Source organism: Palaemon carinicauda, chromosome 35, assembly GCF_036898095.1.
Source record: "Palaemon carinicauda isolate YSFRI2023 chromosome 35, ASM3689809v2, whole genome shotgun sequence".
Classification (NCBI taxonomy): Eukaryota; Metazoa; Arthropoda; class Malacostraca; order Decapoda; family Palaemonidae; genus Palaemon; species Palaemon carinicauda.
In genome coordinates this window covers 43,856,576-43,876,989 of record NC_090759.1, presented here as the reverse complement: position 1 = coordinate 43,876,989, position 20,414 = coordinate 43,856,576, and the positions used below count along the sequence as shown (strand labels likewise).

The 20,414-nt window shown below is 34.9% G+C and overlaps 1 protein-coding gene across 1 annotated transcript in view; it reads right to left on the bottom strand.

Annotated features, from left to right (window-relative positions):
* The window catches only part of LOC137627256 (serine-rich adhesin for platelets-like), a 91,468-nt gene that overhangs the window by 21,821 nt on the left and 49,233 nt on the right, over positions 1–20,414 (bottom strand). Inside the window, 4 exon segments of the mRNA XM_068358337.1 lie at positions 8,514–9,493; positions 9,877–9,980; positions 10,496–13,958; positions 15,505–15,637. Coding sequence (XP_068214438.1) covers positions 8,514–9,493; positions 9,877–9,980; positions 10,496–13,922 — 4,511 coding nt within the window. The 5' untranslated portion in view covers positions 13,923–13,958; positions 15,505–15,637.

Here is a 20,414-nt window from a genome sequence, read left to right as displayed (position 1 = left end):
GTTAAATTACTAAAGTGATGTCGGCCGTCTCGGGCAGGTGTAAGCAAAAAGGTCACGAGTCGGGAGCTCATTATATGTCTACCATTTGAATCGATACGCTACAAACTATTCCAGCTCTTCAGATAATAATGTCGACCAACTATAAAAGCGCACAAATAAGACGAGATGGCGACTGCTCACGAAAATTCAATCTACATAGATAGCATGTGGCGTGACGCATTTCCGTTTAGGGCCCGATGCTTGGACACGTTCTGTACGAGGATATAGACCACCAAAGTATATACCAGGATTAATAGAATACACTATAAATCCTGGTATATACTACTGACGCCTTTAAATTAAGTATCATGGTGTTATTGTCGGTTACCATGTGACTCTAGTCTCTACTTATCACGCGAACATTGTCATTCATGCTGAAGGATAAAAGAAAAAAATAAAGCCAACAAGAATAATACGGTCTACCGACTGATACACACGTAAACACACTAGTCCGTAATATTATTATTTTTTTAACTCTGACATACACGCACACACATGCATATACACCAGTGTACGTGACCTGTTAAAAATAACGGCTAAATACGTAAATAGAAATGTACACGCACTATAGTCTCTCTCTCTCTCTCTCTCTCTCTCTCTCTCTCTCTCTCTCTCTCTCTCTCTCTCTCTCTCTCTCTCTCTGTATATATATATATATATATATATATATATATATATATATATATATATATATATATATATATATATATATACAACATGTTTTGGATTGACTGATACGGCAGTGTTGAATTCACTATTTATTTTGTGATCAAATCAGGTGACATGAGTTAGTATCATTAACAAATTGACATCTTATCGATCTAAAATACATGTGTCAGACAATGAATAACACAATGATTTGTATCTTGATCGTTCTAGGCTCCTCTAAATTACAGTTGTTATCATATTAACATATTACACCATTGTTCACAGCATTATACATAAACGATACGGTTTTGTGGTAAATTCACGAAATGCTTTTGGGATAAATCATGAGCAGAAAATAACTTTAGCAGAAAAGGAATTATACCATGAAAACCATGAAAGGTGAAAACTCGCAATATAAATTGCCAGTATGAATTTAAAATGAGTAATTCTGTCATCTACGTCTCGTATAGATCCCAATGAAGTGTTTAATAAATTATAGTGTTAAAATTCATATCTACGATACAATTAAATCAAGATCTCTTGAAACACTTTTCTCGTGCATGCGTCAATTGAATGACCCACATGACAATTCTAATTCGGAGAGTTTCAAGTTTTGTTTAAGAAAGTATTAATTTAGGAAAAAATTACACAGTCAAGTAAAAAAAATACTCCAACTGAATGTGAGCAAGAATTAGACGTAATTAATGAGCAGCTGTCATTTGCTAGGGAAAAAACAAAACCCTGAGCAAGAAGTCGATAGAAATGTAATTGAGTAACATTTTGTTTAAAAATGATCACCAATGAACTTGAAACTGTTAAGGAAGGTATAATTTATGATTTTGGAGACGAACTGACTGACTGAGAAGAGGTAGGCTAACTTTAAAAGGTAAATTTTTGACGTAATTGAAGAAGTCTCTCTTCCCTACATTGCTCGGTATATTTTCAAGAAATTTTATGAAAAAAAAAAGCATCAGAATGCAATGAATTAAACTTCTTGGCTGAGCACAATCAGTAGAGGCGGACAACATGCACCTTCTGATGCCTTTATATCTCAGATATCTATTACGAGAAAGATATATAGTGCAGCTCATAGGGAAATTTTGCCAACAGGTCAAGATTGCATCAAGTCATCAATTTATGAAATTGAATTGTCTCAAGTTAATATATTCAAAGATGTAATAAGTTTCTTTGATAAATCTTCTTTAGATAAAAATATTGCATTTAATAAAAAATAAGAAATAGGTGTCGAAGCGTAATTTTTTTTTTTTCTAGAATTATGCATCTTTTTTTTTCTTTTATTGCCATTAATTCTTATCCTGTCTGGAGAAATTGAGCGAAATCCTTGACCAGCACGTCCTAGATTTCGTCAGTGTCGTGTATTGTATTGCAATATTCTTGGTCTGCATGCAAACTTTCAAGACCTTACAGTTGCTTCCAGACAGTATGATATTCAGGCTCAGAAACTTTGGTTTCTAATATGAGGCACTCATTGGAGCTACATATAACTATTTTCAAGAAGCCAATAATTTTGAATCAGGATTCCGGTATATATTAGGACTGAATACACTGCTTCTCATAAATCCTGCAAGAATGTGGATGCTATGATATTCATGTAATAAAAGTTTGTGGAAGGCATAACAACTTCTACTAATGTTCGATCTACCGGAATCCAGATATGGATGATTCTGTTTTCAACTGTCTTCTTACCATTAAGAGTAAGAAACAAGATGATAAAAAGGACTCTTTTGTTATTGTTGGTGATCTCAATGCCAACCATAGGGAGTGGTTAAATTCTGTTCCTCCCACTGATCGCCATAGCTTAAGAGGATTGGACTTTGCCTCTGAATCAGGCTGTGAACTAATCATAAGTGAAGCTACTCATAGGTCTAGTAACTGCTTGGACCTCGTATACACCGACTCCCCTGGTGTTATAATAAGTAAGGTTGCTTCTCCAGTTGGAACATCTGATCATGCCTTGATTTCATTAGTGGTGAAGACTAAGCAGCCTGTCCCTGATGTATCATACTCATGTAAGATTTATATAAAATCTTAAGCAGACAGCAATGGCATTTTGAGTGATCTTTTGGGCTTTAATTGGTCACAATTGTATAAAAGTGTTGTTCCTCTTGATCCTTTGAATGAGAATCTAGTCAACATAATTTAGAGGCGTATCCCTTTTCGTGTGCTAATGTACTGAGTGAAATACAAACCCTGGTCCAATGATGATTATAGACATGCTCAGTTGGAGAGGCAGGAGGCTTATCATCTTTGGAAGGGTAATAGATCAGATTCGACTTGGAATAAGTATGCTCAGCTTAGAGCGTTTATGTCTAGCAATGATAGTTCCCTTCTTCAAAATGCCAAGTTGGCAACCTTGATGCCGCTAGACCATGCCCCTATGCTTCCAGAAGGTTGAACTGGAATATTTCATAATGAATTAAGTTGATTTATAAGAGCCTAGCAATGCAAAGGGACGAGAGATCCAGTCTGACACCACACAAGATCTGTGCTCCCGCCAGTCCTCTCACCAGCATCTATCCAGCCACTATGTATTTCCTCTCCAATGTGCATAGTGTTTCCTCTCAAACGTGCATAGCGTTTCCTCTCAAACTTGCATAGTGTTTTCTCTCAAATGTGAATGGTGTTTGTTCAAATATTGGAATTTCTGTGGTTTAAGTTATAAGAAGTACCATGTATATGTGAGTACAGGCATATTACTAAAAGTAATTAGTTTTTTGACTGGTCCTGTGAGATTAGGTTAAACAGTGAAGTGTATTTATTTTTGCTTAACCATTCGGTACCCTTGTGCAAGCCTAAGGACATAGGAGTAACAGTTACGTATAGTTTTTGTTTTGAGTGTAACGTAACGAGACCTTTTAGATATTCAATGTTCATATATATTATTGTCTGGGAGTTGCGTATTATTCTCAAAGCTCGGAAGTTTTCTCTTATGTATCAAATTTTGTAATATATTAGTGGTAATAATACCTACTTCTAAAGATTGGCTTGACATAGGTTGTGATGTATATGCCTATTATGATGGTAATATGACACGTTCTAATTCATGGTTCTTTTTCCCTTAACTTTGATCAGATCTGATTCGTTTTATGTACTAATTTGTTGTAAGCAAAGTATCTCAGATTTTGTAGTAGTAAATATTATTTCATTTGATTCGTTTATTGATGTTTTTCTTGAGAATTAATTTTTTTTCTCGCTATGCATGATAAACTGATAATCACTGTATCATACTTACGTTATTTTATAGGAATGATAAGCCGAGAATTCACTATCAGAATTATTACCTTGAGTATGGGACCTCACGTAATATTTGTAAACGAAAATGTAGAACTTTGTATATTTTCAGTAAATGAAAACCATCCATCTGCGAGATAATCAGAGCAAAAGCAGACGAGAATAAAAAAAATTATTGTCAATCATTTCAATTAAGGTTCACTCACGTTGGGCCACAGCTGTTGTTCATGCTGATTCAACATATACTGCATAGTCATAGGAATACAGCAAAAATGATAAGGTTTGATCCTGCAATCAAAACGGCTGGATGAGTGTCTCCCTGTCACCATGTATGAAACAAGATTATATAAATTTTATTATGTTATGAACAATCTGGTGGACGATCTCTCAGTCAATGAATAAAATATACTGGGAACCTCTTCATGGTGGCTATTCCCCTCCGAGCCAATCTCGATTCCTAAGATTCACCAGTCGTTTTCAGAGATTTTTAGAAAGTAAATTAACCTAAGAACCAGCTCTACTACTTGCAAAAACGAGACTTTACCAGTGAAGTGCCCTAAAATTACTTCCTATTTTCACTGGGTAGATAAATGAATGTGCTTCTTTCTGTTCAATTATTATAGATACTCAACTGTGTATATTTCGGGAGGTTCTAGTCCTTGACTGGATCATGTATAACCGGTCTTATTCAACACATTATTGTTCAAGAGTTTGTTTTTATTTATGTTTTTGTTCAGGGTTATTTACAAATCTCAATACCAGAGAGTCTGTTCATTTCACCATAAAAGTCTTTTCTTCAACCGGCCCTCTCCTCTTTCCCAGCATGGATTGCAAATAAAATTCATAGTATTTACTCCTCATGTTCCATATATTCATAATAAGAGCCATTTAGCTCTTTGGCGCAGATATGTGAAGATTTAATTCTTCTAGACTTCCAAACTCTATTGTTAAGCAAGGCTGTTGTTTGAAAGTTTTGATTCTTTATATAATTCTTTGTGGGAATTTGGTTTTAGTCATGTTGTCTTCTGGTATTCAATCTTCATACCGAATATCCATTCATACAACTTAAGAAGCTCACTGGATTATCCAAAAAAGGGTTTTACTGAAGTAAATCATGAGTTCAGTATCCCGCCAAACTGTAAATAGATTATCATTATATGGAGATCAGTAAGACTGTTTTCAAGGTCAAAACACAAAGAGTACACATTTTTCAAAAATTAGTTGTTCGACAAGAACACTATTCTGAGTAATACCAGAGACTGAATTAATGTAGTCAATGACCAAAATCCAGACCTTTCTGTATTTGACCTAAAATCTAAAACATCATGGTCGTTGTGGCACACTATCTGTATATTTAAGAATTCCCATTGCTTAAGTATAAGCATTCAGGAATTTTGCCCAAAGATTGGCCAAATATAAAACTAATATAAAACTCAGAGTATGATTGTAAGTAGGTCAAGGAAGGTGGCTCCTAAACATCCGGATCTCAGTATTGATAATGTTTCTTTAAATTTGTATGACTCTTTTAAAATTTTAGGTGTGATACTCGACAGCAAATTTACTTTTGAGAAACACATTAGGTCTGTGTCTTCTTCAATTGCACAAAAAATTGACTTATTGAGAAAGTCTTACAAGATTTTCGGTGTTCAATCTATTCTGAAGTGTTTTAATTCTTTCATTCTACCTTGTTTCGAGTACTTTTCTCCTGTCTGGTGTTCAGCTGCTGATTCTCATCTTAATTTGTTGGACAGAAACTTACGGTCTATTAAATTTCTTATTCCTGATCTAGATATTAATCTTTGGCACCGTCGTTCAATTAGTTCATTATGTATGTTGCATAAGATTTTTCATAACTCTGACCGTCCTATACATTCAGATCTCCCTGGACAATTCTGTCTTGTTCGTAATACTAGGCAGGCAGTTAATTCTAATAGCCAGGCCTTCTCCATCATGAGGCTCAATACTACACAGTATTCTAGAAGTTTTATTCCAGCTTTTACCAAGTTGTGGAATGATCTTCCTAATCGGGTAGTTGAATCAGTAGAACTTCAGAAGTTCAAAGTTGGAGCAAATGTTTTTATGTCGACCAGGCTGACATAAGTCTTTTTATAGTTTATATATGACATATCTGTTTTGACGTTGTTACTGTTTTTAGAATGATTTATTGTTAATTTATTCTCATCATTTATTTATTTCCTTATTTCCTTTCATCACTGTGCTATTTTTCCCTATTGGAGCCCTTGGGCTTATAGCATCTTGCTTTTCCAACTAGGGTTGTAGCTTGGCTAGTAATAATAATAATAATGATAATAATAATAATAATAATAATAATAATATAAGAGTTATAAAAATATTGTGGTAATTGACTTTTCATAAACTACTACTTCAATATACAGTATAGCTAATGAAGTGTGACTACAGATTATCGAACATATGTGAAAAGAACTGTTTTCTACCTTGAAAAATCTAATAACATAGTAAGTAAGCTGTTAGCACATTTTACGATAAATGAAGAGAAAAACGTGATGCTAGTCTCCAACTCCATAAACTGATTGACAAACAAATCCTTCTTAATATCACAGATCGGAAATGATAAACCAGTTATAAGAGTACATCTTTCTTAATTTGCCAGTGCGTCAGGTAGCCATTTAATTCACATAAATTTGCGGATGAGTTTATAAAAAAAATACAAAGAAATGATAGTGGACCAACTTTTTTAATCCTTCATTGTAACAGGATAGGGTTATTTCATGACAACTTTGAGTTGATTGTAGTCAAAGCTAAACCTTTTCAGTTGTAAAATTTCTTGGACATAATTATTTATTATGAAATGAAATTACTTTATGTGATATGAGAGAGGAGGGAGACAGATTGCTGGGAGATATGTAAAATCAGAAGACATTTCAATTAGGGAAGCAAAATTTGTGCGCAAGACATGAATTTTGAAGTAGCACAAGGAATTTTGATGATGCAGAGCCTTCTGTCTAAGCATACAAAACGGAAGATTTTACGTATGCTTCCTCCAATCGGATGCATGATAGAAGTTTTCCAAGGGCATGCTTTTTAACAAACACCTTCACATCATCTTGATTATTCCTTATGATAAAAAACTATGAAGGGAAATTTATAGCGTTCTATGATTATATGCATCTCATTAGCAAAAGGCATCATGGAAAACTAAAAAAGAGAGACCTGTTAATTATTTATTTGGTTATTCAAAAAGATCTGAGTAACCATTTGTTTCATTGTACTGTACCTCTAATGCAATATTTTAGCCACTTTTAACTATGTTTTTTTCCTCAATTGAATTTGTTAAAAGATATCAAAATTCTTATCACCCTTAGGATACAAAGCATTTAATCCAGTGAAACTTCTTAGTTTTAGTGACAAAAGTGTATTTATATCTATGTATATATCAATATTACAAATTCAGCCATCAACAGAAGTGATCTACAACGTTATGCAGATAATGTATGTCAATATCAATATCGTAATTTCAGCCAAATATACAACTATATAGAACAAATGTAGAAACATTGATTGTTAGAAATTAAATATATTACATACTTAGGGTAGTCCTCTTGTTTGTCATACTTAACAAGTATTTTAAAATTAGGAACACTATCAGCAATGGAATCGAAATTCACCCTTGTAGCAGCATTCTTTATTTGACGAGTGATAGAAGAATTCCCTTTTGTAACTGAACCAACAATTACTTTTGCTATAAGCAATTATTCCAAGCCATTTCCATCAGCATGGCAATAATTATAAGCATACTTAGCACCGGTTGAGAAATGTGTCCCTAGACCAAACTTTTGCCCAACATTGCTATCATGAAGACTCCAATCAAAGTTTTCAAGACAAATGCTCTTGAACACGCCGGGCTTTGTTCCATGGAAAGGCTGCCATACATTAACTTTGGAGGCATCACCATAAATGGCAGTCATCTCCTTGACTTTGTTGATCAGGGCGCACCAGCGAAACGGATTTTGAATTCGTTCGATTCTTTTTACTTGTTATACTTAAAATTGGCCTTTCAGTAATCTAATGACCATTTGGGCAATATAACTCGTAGAAGCCTCTCTCCAAGTGGCATTACATTCCAAACTGGAGGAAAATCTGTCCTTTCTTTCAAATGAGGTAGAGTTCGCCTCTGTATATCTTGACTTACAATAGTGTTTTGGTTAGTTTGCTCTATGGTTTTTGGATCCAATATATAATTGAATACTGATGTTTTAGATACAATTGGATTTTGTTGATGTTTCTTATATATTTTTTTCAATAAAATCACTGGAAATGGGATTTTCAGAATGCAAACTGATATCACACTCTCCATACCTCACCCAAATTTTGATTTGATCCCAAAAATACCAGTAAAAGGTTGATGCTTCAATATAACTGTTAGGAATGCTCTCTGTGCATTATATTCTGATGAAAAGTTTTTGTTGTTGTGGAAGAATTTCTTTGGGTCATTGAAAACTGCATGGCATATGTCGTGACCAATGTAACTAATTTCTAAGGTTAATAATTGTGAATGCCTCAAATTAAACTACGCAATATCTTTTTTTACTTGCCGGTGATAATGCTGTAATGAATGGAGTCGAGGGCATTCGCTTTCTTCATTTCTGCAGTGGCTATTCACAGAGTAATAACAAATTTCAGGGATTTAGACATCACCTTCGTAATGGTGTGACCCATCAGTCTGTGGGTGCTTTGCATACAAATCATGTCTGGAAGGGCAAGTTATCTTTTATTTCAAAGATGGGATAGCTTTGTGCAGTGCCAACACTACATCCCTGGCAGATTCATTAATTGAGATACCGTTCGTTTTGAGAATATGTTTGCATTGTGAATTTAGAATATCATGATTGAGTAAGCAATAATAATATTTACATTTTGTCATTCCAAGTACAAAGTCTAAACAAATATGAAGTTCCTTACAGTCCATATTTGCACAAGAAAATGTATTATACCGATTGCATATCTTCAGAGAATAGGATGATCTGTTAACTTTTCCCTGTGTTTGAAAGAGCTTTGATAACTGAAAAGAAGATAACTTTGCAATAAAGAAAGATTTAAGGATAAAAATATTATGGTTAGTGTGCCAAAGATGTCCCAAGTAACAGTGTTTCTCGATGCATGTGCCACTTATGTATGCAGGGCATATATGAATCTTTTTGCAGATTGAAGGATCATGGCAACCTTTCTCTGATAAATGATCTAAACAAAAAGGGACCTGAGGTTCCAATGTGATTAACTCTTTATTGAGATTAAAGACATGGGGATGGACAGATGCAATATGGTGGACTGATGTTGGACTGAGGCCATAGTGTACTTCTAGATCTGAAATTTTGGCAGAAAATGTAGGGTAATAGGAAATAGTTCTGGCTAATGACCCTGCTGTTGGAATTTTATGAGATTTTCGGCGAGCTTCAACCTTTGGCGTCTTAGTCTCTTTGCATGTTATTTGTTTTCCCTGCAACTGAACTTCTGACAAAGTTGGGAGTCTTCCAGGGCTATCAGGCTTTTCTGTATTACATCTGGGAATGAAGATCTATAAACAAAAAGAAATGGTGTTGGTTACAAGTCTTGAAGTTTGTTTTTTAGTTAACTCAATGTAATACTTTATTTGGAAACTATACTTTAATATATTTGAAATACATACATGTTTTAAGAAAACCATACCATTGGCAGTTCTGAATGTATCAAAGATATCTTGTTTTCACAAGGTATCAACTCAGAAATATATTAGGCAATTTATGTGGAGGATAAAGAATACTCTGTTTTGATGTTTTGGGAACTCGAAGTTCTACAGTAAGTAGAACTTCGATATAATATCAATCATGTTTTTAGAATATAACATGTTTTTGATTAGTAATCGGGCTTCCCTGAATGTATAAAAATCAGAAAGTACTAATAAAACGTCATTTTTGTTACCTCGTTTGAAAATTTCCTTCCATCCAATAGAGCTTTATCTTTTGGAAATCTCTTAGACCAGGAACTGTGCGTCTTTACATTTTCTTGCAGTTTTTTTCCAGACCCTTGAAAAGAAGGAAATAGTTTTTTTTTCTGATGTGATCCTTTCTGGGTTTTTGAATAATTCTAAAAGTGGTCAAACATTATAGAAACATTATAGCAAACAATGGTTGATTAAAGCACAATTGGATATAATTAAAATTTAATCATAATAGTAAAATATGAAAAGCCTGATTTAAAACAACCCACGGAGATGAAAAGAAAATAAACCAAGGCAATACAGGGATCATAAGACAGCTTTATCTTGATTGAGCCTAATTATATCTTTATTCTAATTAAATTCGTTAGAGAGAGAGAGAGAGAGAGAGAGAGAGAGAGAGAGAGAGAGAGAGAGAGAGAGAGAGAGAGAGAGAGAGAGAGAGAGAGAGTATCTTACTCGCAGCTTTATGGTCTTTATTTCCTCACTAACAAAAAAGGAATCTTCATGCAAAACACATGGGGTTTCCATTTACGCTTTTAATTTTCTTATTTCTTTATTCTTTATTGCTGCTAAATAGAACTTTAAAAAAACGAGACTCACCTCCTTCCATATTCAAATTTGGATTCATTACTCCAACTCTTTCAAATGAGACATAGAAAGAAGGCTTTCTTGTTACAATGGAAAATGGATTCCCTGTTGTTTCAATTTCATCAAAGCTAAACCTTTCAGGCACGGAAGAGGATTCATCTTCTGGATTCTTCGCTGCAACTTTTCTGATTTCAGTTGAGCCTCCCGAAACTGAAGGGCCTTCAACCTTAGAGTTCTTTATTGTCTCGATGTTGATTAAAGCAAAAGTATCCGAAGCCGATATGGCTTTAACTCCTTGAGTATTCACTGTATCACTTTGACCAAAAGTAATATTTTCAGACATCGATGAAGATTTATCTCCCGGATTCTTATTCAAATCATTGTTATTAAACCTAAAGTTTACAGCTGAAGATGAAGACTTATCTCCCTGATTCTTGGTTAAATTATTGTTGTCAAAATTAAAGTTTCTAGATGCAGAAGAAGACATATCTCTCGGATTCTTGATTGAACCATTGTTATCGAAACTAAAGTTTACAGATGCAAATGAAGAATTATCTCCCGGAATCTTGTTCAAATCATTGTTATTAAATGTAAAGTTTCCAGATGCAGATGAAGACTTATCTCCCGGATTCTTGGTTGTACCATTGTTATCAAAAGTAAAGTTTCTAGATGCAGATAAAGACTTATCTCCCATATCAAAACTAAAGTTTCCAGATGCAGAAGACTTATCTCCCGGATTCTTGGTTGAACCATTGTTATCAGAACTAAAGTTTCCAGATGCAGAAGAAGACGTATCTCCCGGTTTCTTGGTTGAACCATTGTTATCAGAACTACCAGATGCAGAAGAAGACGTATCTCCCGGTTTCTTGGTTGAACCTTTTTTATCAAAACTGAAGTTTGCAGATGAAGATGAAGACGTATCTCCCGTATCAAAACTAAAGTTTCTAAATGCAGATGAAGACTCATCTCCCGGATTCATGGTTGAACCTTTGTTATCAAAACTACAGTTTCTAGTAGCAGATGAACACTTATATCCCGGATTCTTGGTTGAACCTTTGTTATCAAAACTAAAGTTTCCAGATGAAGATGAGCACTTATCTCCCGTATCAAAACTAATATTTCTAGGTGCAGATGAAGATTTATCTCCCGTATCAATACTAATGTTTCCAGATGCAGATGAAGACTTATCTCCCGTATCAATGCTAACGTTTCTAGATGCAGATGAAGACTTATCTCTCGAATTCTTGGTTGAACCATTGTTATCAAAACTAAAGTTTCCAGATGTAAATTTAGACTTATCTCCCGGATTCTTGGTTGAATCAATGTTATCAAAACTTAAGTTTCTAGATGTAGATGAAGACTTATCTCCCGGATTCTTGGTTGAACCATTGTTATCAAAACTACAGTTTCCAGATACAGAGGAAGATTTATCTCCCGGATTCTTGGTTGAATCATTGTTAACAAAACTAAAGTTTCTAGATGCAGATGAAGACTTATCTCCCGGATTCTTGGTTGAACCATTGTTATCAAAACTAAAGTTTTCAGATGCAGATGAAGACTTATCTCCCGGATTCTTGGTTGAACCATTGTTATCAAAACTAAAGTTTACAGATGCAGATGAAGACTTATCTCCCGGTTTCTTGGTTGAATCAATGTTATCAAAACTACAGTTACTAGATGCAGATGAAGACTTATCTCCCGGATTCTTCGTTGAACCATTGTTATCTAAACTAAAGTTTACAGATGCAGATGAAGACTTATCTTCCGTATCAGAACTAAAGTTTCTAGATGCATATGATGACTTATCTCCCAAATTCTTGGTTGAACCATTGTTATCAAAACTAAAGTATCCAGATGCAGATGAAGACTTATCTCCTGTATCAAAACTAAAGTCTCTAAATGCAGATGAAGATTTATCTCCGGGATTCTTGGTTGAACCATTGTTATCAAAACTAAAGTATCCAGATGCAGATGAAGACTTATCTTCCATATCAAAACTAGAGTATCCAGATGCAGAGGAAGACTTATCTCCCGGATTCTTGGTTGAACCATTGTTATGAAAACTACAGTTTCCAGATGCAGATGAAGACTTATCTCTCGGATACTTGGTTGAATCATTGTTATCAAAACGAAAGTTTCTCGATGCAGATGAAGACTTATCTTCCATATCAAAACTAAAGTAACCAGATGCAGAAGAAGACCTATCTCCTGGATTCGTGGTTGAATCATTGTTATCAAAACTTAAGTTTCCAGATGCAGATGAAGACTTATCTCCTGGATTATTGGTTGAAACTTTGTTATCAAAATTAAAGTTTCCAGATGTAGATGAAGACTTATCTCCCGTATCCAAACTAAAGTTTTTAAATGCAGATGAAGACTTATCTCCCGGATTCTTGGTTGAACCATTGTTATCAAAACTAAAGTTTCCAGATGCAGATGAAAACTTATCTCCCAGATTCTTGACTGAACCATTGCTATCAAAACTACAGTGTCCAGATGCAGATGAATAGTTATCTCTCGGATTCTTGGTTGAATTATCGTTATCAAGACTAAAGTTTCTAGATGCAGATGAAGACTTATCTCTCGGATTCTTGGTTGGACCATTATTATCAATACTACAGTTTCCAGATGCAGATGAAGACTTATCTCCCAGATTCTTGGTTGAATCATTGTTATCAAAACTAAATTTTATGGATGCAGATGAAGACTTATCTCCCGGATTCTTGGTTGAATCATTGTTATCAAAACTAATATTTCCAGGCGCAGATGAAGCCTTGTCTCCCGGAATCTTGGTTGAATCACTGTTATCGAAACTAAAGTTTCCAGGTGCCGATGAAGATTTATCTCCTTGAATTGTTTTTGCATCACTGTGGCAAAAAGTAGAACTTCCCAACGAAGACATGAATTCAAGCTCGCGATTCTTTACTGCATCACTTTTCCCAAAAATATAACTTTCAGAAATTAATGAAGATACAGCTTCTTTATTTTTCACTGAATCATGGCTGGCAAAAGTAAAACCTCCAGAGATGGATGGACTTTTTGAATTCATTACAATGTCACTTTCACCTAAATTAATATTTTCCGAAGCAACCATTGATTTAGCTTCCTGATTTTTTATTGCACGGCAACTGTTCAAAGTCAAGTTTTTCGGAGAAGAAAATGTAAATCCTGTGTTCTTTGTTGCATCACTGTTGCTAAAAGTAAGGGGCATAGAAGAAAAAGAGGATTGATTTCCCGAATCCCCTTCTGCATCATTGTTTTGTAAGGATAAACTTTCACAAAAAGACGAGGATTTTTCTTCAGGATTTTCTGTGGTGTCAATGTGTTCAAAGTAAATCTTCCACATGCCATGAAGGCTTTCATCTCTTGGGTTTTTCATTGCCTCCTGGTTGTCTACTGTAGTATCTCCAGAAGCATATGGTGATTTATTGTCTGCCATATCGAATCAGAGTTGTTTCCATCAACGGTAAAGAATCTAAAAAGATAAGAAGCATTATCACCTGCTAAACTAGAAACTGAATCTTCTAATACATCACTTCGGCCAAAGGATATTGCATCTCTTTCTGCAGTAAAAAACAACGACAAGAATAAATCCCTTACAAGATAACCTAATGGACTACACAAACAGTCCTTTGTTACCTACATAGTTATAGCTTGATAATCAGTTATAAATGTAATTTTGGGACCTCCTTATCAATAACAAATATATTTACTTGTAAAATTAGAACACCAATCCTCAAAATACACTTTAAATAATTAAAAATTAGTTCATTATTCATAATTGAAAGTGAACGCCATGAAACATTTCTCTACTAATAAACAAACTAATTTCTTCAATATTAATTTCCAAAATATGACAAAAACCTTTTTCATTCCTGAATATGGTTATTTCTGCATAATTATTTTTCGACAATAACTTAACTTTGTTTTCACTTATAAATATACTTAATCATAGAAATCTCTTCCAAACTACTGAAAAAGCCCGAAGGTTTCGAATACCCCACACCAGAATTGCAAAGTAAAATGGCTCTCATCAATCTGCCCATTAAAATATATTCAATGTGTACCTCTTAATTGGCCCTATAACAATTGTCTTCATCCATTAAGAGTAAGTATATATTCTAACAAGTCTTCCCTAAGAAAATACTCAAAATCATCTGTAACAGAAATTCAAGATAGCTTTAGCTCGATAAAAATGATTCGAGTATAAAGAGTCTATTGGTTTTGAAAATCAGTATCTTATAATTCATTATTAATATTTCCTACAGCATTTGTAAAGATGTAATTACTTTTCATTGGATACTAATGCATCATACCTTAAAACACAGAAATACATAGTGGTAAAATTGGTATGAACCCCTTTACTGACTGTGAGATGAAAGACACTTCAATGGTTATTGAATTTCTTTCTCTTGTGACCAATAGCAATCCTGTGTGGCAGATAAGTAAATATAGAAAGGAATGCTACTGTCATGGTAATAAGCAGAACAATCTGCATGATACTATCCTATTGATTAATTAATACTAGTGAAGAGCAGTGCACCCCATGGTAAGACGAATTGGCCGCCATATAGCAGGGGTGGGTGCCTTTTCTAGACATTATTGGTAATTACTAACCCTGTGAGATGGTGAAATAATTACTAAAAAGCAGTTTTGCTGTTTCAGGTGGAGGGATTACAGAAAATGGAATATTTGCTGTCCCATACCCTAACTACTATTGCAGGAAACTGAACTGAAAAGGGCAAAGAATTAGGAAGATTGGCGTGATAGGGGAAAGAGCACAAATACGTTAATTTGATGCCCTCCCCCCCCAAAAAAAAAAAAAAATCAAATGAGATAGAGAATCTAAAATATAGAATTTTTGGAGACACTGCATTTATGCTTGACAAGGTGTGGAGAATGAAATTAGGTAGCTGTTCTACATGTGGTAATTGAGGATAGAAAATGTCGTTTGGAAATGTAACTGAAAAAGTATGATTTTGGGAAAAATATACGATTTCAAAATAATGACATTCACCAACCTACTGATGAAACATGGAACGGTGATGAAAAGTTTGATGGATTATGAGCCAGTATAAAATAGACTGTAGTTGATTGATGAACTGGTGACAAAAGAAGTAGCTGGAAGTAGACCTGACCGTTTTCTGTTGGAGCCTAAAGAGAAAAGAAAAAAAAATAAAATCTGAGGAAGTGCCAAAAATGTGACTTCATCTACAATCCATACAAGTCAGTTTTATATGAATAAATGAAAAATTGCACTTTAGTATAAGATAGATGAGAAATAGGATGAACATGCAAATTCGAAGCATAGAGTCATAAAATCAACAGGCAGTGTTTTGAGTGTAGGAGAGTAGGAAGATGGCATAAAAAGGAGCTGGTGATCAGATAAAGCAATGAGAAATTTAGTGAAGGACAAGAAATTGTTTGACATAAAGATGCATGATAAAATGTATGATCGCCTTTTGTGCAAAAGAGGCTGAATAAACTGTTAATGACAAAGGAAGAGCCAAATACTTAAAATACTGGGTGAAACTCAGCAAATACTTTGAGGAGTAAAAACGTTCTAAATGAAAGGGTTGTTAGAGAAAGTTAATATACAAAAGGACCATAAAATAAAAGAGGCAAATAACGATATATTGACTAAGGAGAATTCAGAACTATGTTGATAGACTTAGTAGTAGTTTTTTAAATATTTTTTAAAAGTTGAGCAGAGCTACGAGACAGAGACCCAAATGAGGAGAGAAAGGAAGCAATTACTAGAATTGTTAAAATCCTTACGAGGGAACTTTTGATTATATTCAAGCATTTGGAAAGGGAAAAGGCATGATTAGTTGCATGGTATTCTAAGTGCTCTGTAAAAGTAAGGTCTAAATTGATTGAGAATTATAAGAATTCCTTTGAATATTGGCAAAACCGTGAAATTGATGTAGATTAACTACCATAAGATCATACCATTTTTAATATATCGAAGGTGTCGGGTAATAACTGCATTTGTACAGTACGAAAATTTGCAAAGATTGATTGGAGAAAAGCATCTGTGGATTAAGTGGTCATCTTAAAACCAGTATGTAAGATGTTTGTCATTAAACGAAAATTGCATGTGACATAATTATTCTAAATGGAGCTCATGATAAAATTGCAGACATGAAATGCAGGAAAAAATGTTAGAGTGTATCAGTCTATAGTTAATTTATAGAATTTGGGCAATATTGCTCAAACCCGGCACCGGGTATATTATTCTACACTGATGCAAATGGGGGAAATCCCACGGTTACACTATGGAATAAAAGACAAGAGATTCAGACACAAGAGGGAGGAAGGAAGCAGAATGGAGCTGAAATAGACAGTCAAAAAGTGGGTGCAATTAGTGACTGAAAGAACACTGCAAAGTCATGATTGTTTTCTTCTTTTTTTTTTAGCAAAGGCAAATTTAATTTTTTCGACTCATTCTGGGATATGAAAATTACAAATTGACACAAAAGTATAAATTTTACACAAAAATGCATAAATAAGAGACCAGTAGATTACAACAACATTTATGTATACATATACTGTATTTAGCAATGACATATTTAAAGCATAAAAGGTACACTGACCAAGAAAATTATAAACATCAAAAATAATATATCAGAACAATGAAAATTTAGATAGTCTAAAATCTAAAATAAAGACATTATAAGGTTAACAATATTTGCAAGTTTTTTCAATTCTCTAGTAGTACTTGTATTGAGGAGAAGATTGACTTTAAACGTGGTAGGTCTTCTACAATAGTAGAGTTTTAGGCATCTCTCTCTTATTTCTTTAATCATAGGACAAACTAAAACATAATGATATTCATCCCCAACTTCATGGCTGTTACATAGTCTCTAAGGTTGCTGATTTTCCTGCCCAGAATATCTTTCAGTTGCTACGGGGAGTTTGTGTGTACCACACCTATATTTATTAAGGGCAATTCTTCCTGGTATATCTAAATTCATAATATACTGAAGATTAACAAACTTTGCAAGTTTTTTCAATTCTCTAGTAGTACTTGTATTGAGGAGCAGATTGAATTTAAACGTGGTGGGTCTTCTATAATAGCAGGGTTTTAGGCATCTCTCTCTTATTTCTTTAATCATACAGCAAACTAAAACATAATGATATTCATTCCCAACTTCATTGCTGTTACATAGTCTCCAAGTGCTGATTTTCCTGCCCAGAATATCTTTCAGTTGCTACGGGGAGTTTGTGTGTACCACACCTATATTTACTAAGGACAATTCTTCCTGGTATATCTAAATTTATAATATACTGAAAATGGATTGTTGAGAAGGAATATAAATCTCTGTGGTCGCAACTAAATGTGTTTTAGCATGAAGACGGAAGAGGGATTGATTAGCATAGAAATGCATTTGAAAGAAAAGAGTTTGATCTTAATAGGCATTCAATATATTTATGACTGAAATGATACAAAACCTCGAGATAAGACATTAGTCAATGGAGAAAACTTGTGGCATAAAAATGAGGAGTCAAGAATGGATTATGTAATGAGTCATATTGGCAGGTAATATAGAACTGAAATGAAAAGCGAATACAAACTTTAGAAACTATTGAAAGATTTCAAAACTGCTTGCAAGAGGAAAAAATGGAAAGGTAAATGTGTGCAAGAAAAGGTAATGAAAGGAAATGGAAAACACGGTGTTATGAACGTTACTATAAACCTGAAATGTCTTAACGTACTACCAAGACCTCTCTCTCTCTCTCGCTGCCCCCCTCTACGACCCCTCTCTCTCTTTTGATAGTGTAGAGAAGAAAGGGGTTGATTCTATCAGATATTTGGGAGTAAGTATGATAAATATCGGTTGCATGATAGAAAAATTTAGTCAGGAAATAAGGGAAGCAGGGAATGTAACCATCTTTTGGAAAAATATCGGGAAAAGACATCGGGTATCTGTGGGCGTTGAGATGAGAATGGTGAGCTAAAGCTGTTTCATCAAAGATGACCAGGGAATTCAAATGAGAAATGATAAGGAACTACTGAAAGGAGATATTTTCATAATATATGCGACACATGAACACAAAGGTTGGAGACTGTCAATAGATATATATATATATATATATATATATATATATATATATATATATATATATATATATATATATATTCTACCTCATACTTGGGATCGAACGCTAGCCCCTTCTAATGAAAGGCCAGGTCGAAACCAACCATGCCACGAGAGCCCATAAAAGGAAATCTGAACCTGACACTAATCTAGCTGTCCGAGGATTTACCTGGTGAGACATCAGTCTCTTTACCAGCGAGTTTTACCAGATTTCCCCGGGCCACCACGTGACACAATTGGTAGTAATTCATTCAAATTACCCCTAATGAGTCAATATGGATAAATATCAACACAACATCGTGTTCAAATAGAAATAAATTTCTACCTCATACTTGGGATCGAACGCTAGCCCCTTCTAATGAAAGGCCAGGTCGAAACCAACCATGCCACGAGAGCCCATAAAAGGAAATCTGAACCTGACACTAATCTAGCTGTCCGAGGATTTACCTGGTGAGACATCAGTCTCTTTACCAGCGAGTTTTACCAGATTTCCCCGGGCCACCACGTGACACAATTGGTAGTAATTCATTCAAATTACCCCTAATGAGTCAATATGGATAAATATCAACACAACATCGTGTTCAAATAGAAATAAATTTCTACCTCATACTTGGGATCGAACGCTAGCCCCTTCTAATGAAAGGCCAGGTCGAAACCAACCATGCCACGAGAGCCCATAAAAGGAAATCTGAACCTGACACTAATCTTGCTGTCCGAGGATTAACCTGGTGAGACATCAGTCTCTTTACCAGCGAGTTTTACCAGATTTCCCCGGGCCACCACGTGACACAATTGGTAGTAATTCATTCAAATTACCCCTAATGAGTCAATATGGATAAATATCAACACAACATCGTGTTCAAATAGAAATAAATTTCTACCTCATACTTGGGATCGAACGCTAGCCCCTTCTAATGAAAGGCCAGGTCGAAACCAACCATGCCACGAGAGCCCATAAAAGGAAATCTGAACCTGACACTAATCTAGCTGTCCGAGGATTTACCTGGTGAGACATCAGTCTCTTTACCAGCGAGTTTTACCAGATTTCCCCGGGCCACCACGTGACACAATTGGTAGTAATTCATTCAAATTACCCCTAATGAGTCAATATGGATAAATATCAACACAACATCGTGTTCAAATAGAAATAAATTTCTACCTCATACTTGGGATCGAACGCTAGCCCCTTCTAATGAAAGGCCAGGTCGAAACCAACCATGCCACGAGAGCCCATAAAAGGAAATCTGAACCTGACACTAATCTAGCTGTCCGAGGATTTACCTGGTGAGACATCAGTCTCTTTACCAGCGAGTTTTACCAGATTTCCCCGGGCCACCACGTGACACAATTGGTAGTAATTCATTCAAATTACCCCTAATGAGTCAATATGGATAAATATCAACACAACATCGTGTTCAAATAGAAATAAATTTCTACCTCATACTATTTGAACACGATGTTGTGTTGATATTTATCCATATTGACTCATTAGGGGTAATTTGAATGAATTACTACCAATTGTGTCACGTGGTGGCCCGGGGAAATCTGGTAAAACTCGCTGGTAAAGAGACTGATGTCTCACCAGGTAAATCCTCGGACAGCTAGATTAGTGTCAGGTTCAGATTTCCTTTTATGGGCTCTCGTGGCATGGTTGGTTTCGACCTGGCCTTTCATTAGAAGGGGCTAGCGTTCGATCCCAAGTATGAGGTAGAAATTTATTTCTATTTGAACACGATGTTGTGTTGATATTTATCCATATTGACTCATTAGGGGTAATTTGAATGAATTACTACCAATTGTGTCACGTGGTGGCCCGGGGAAATCTGGTA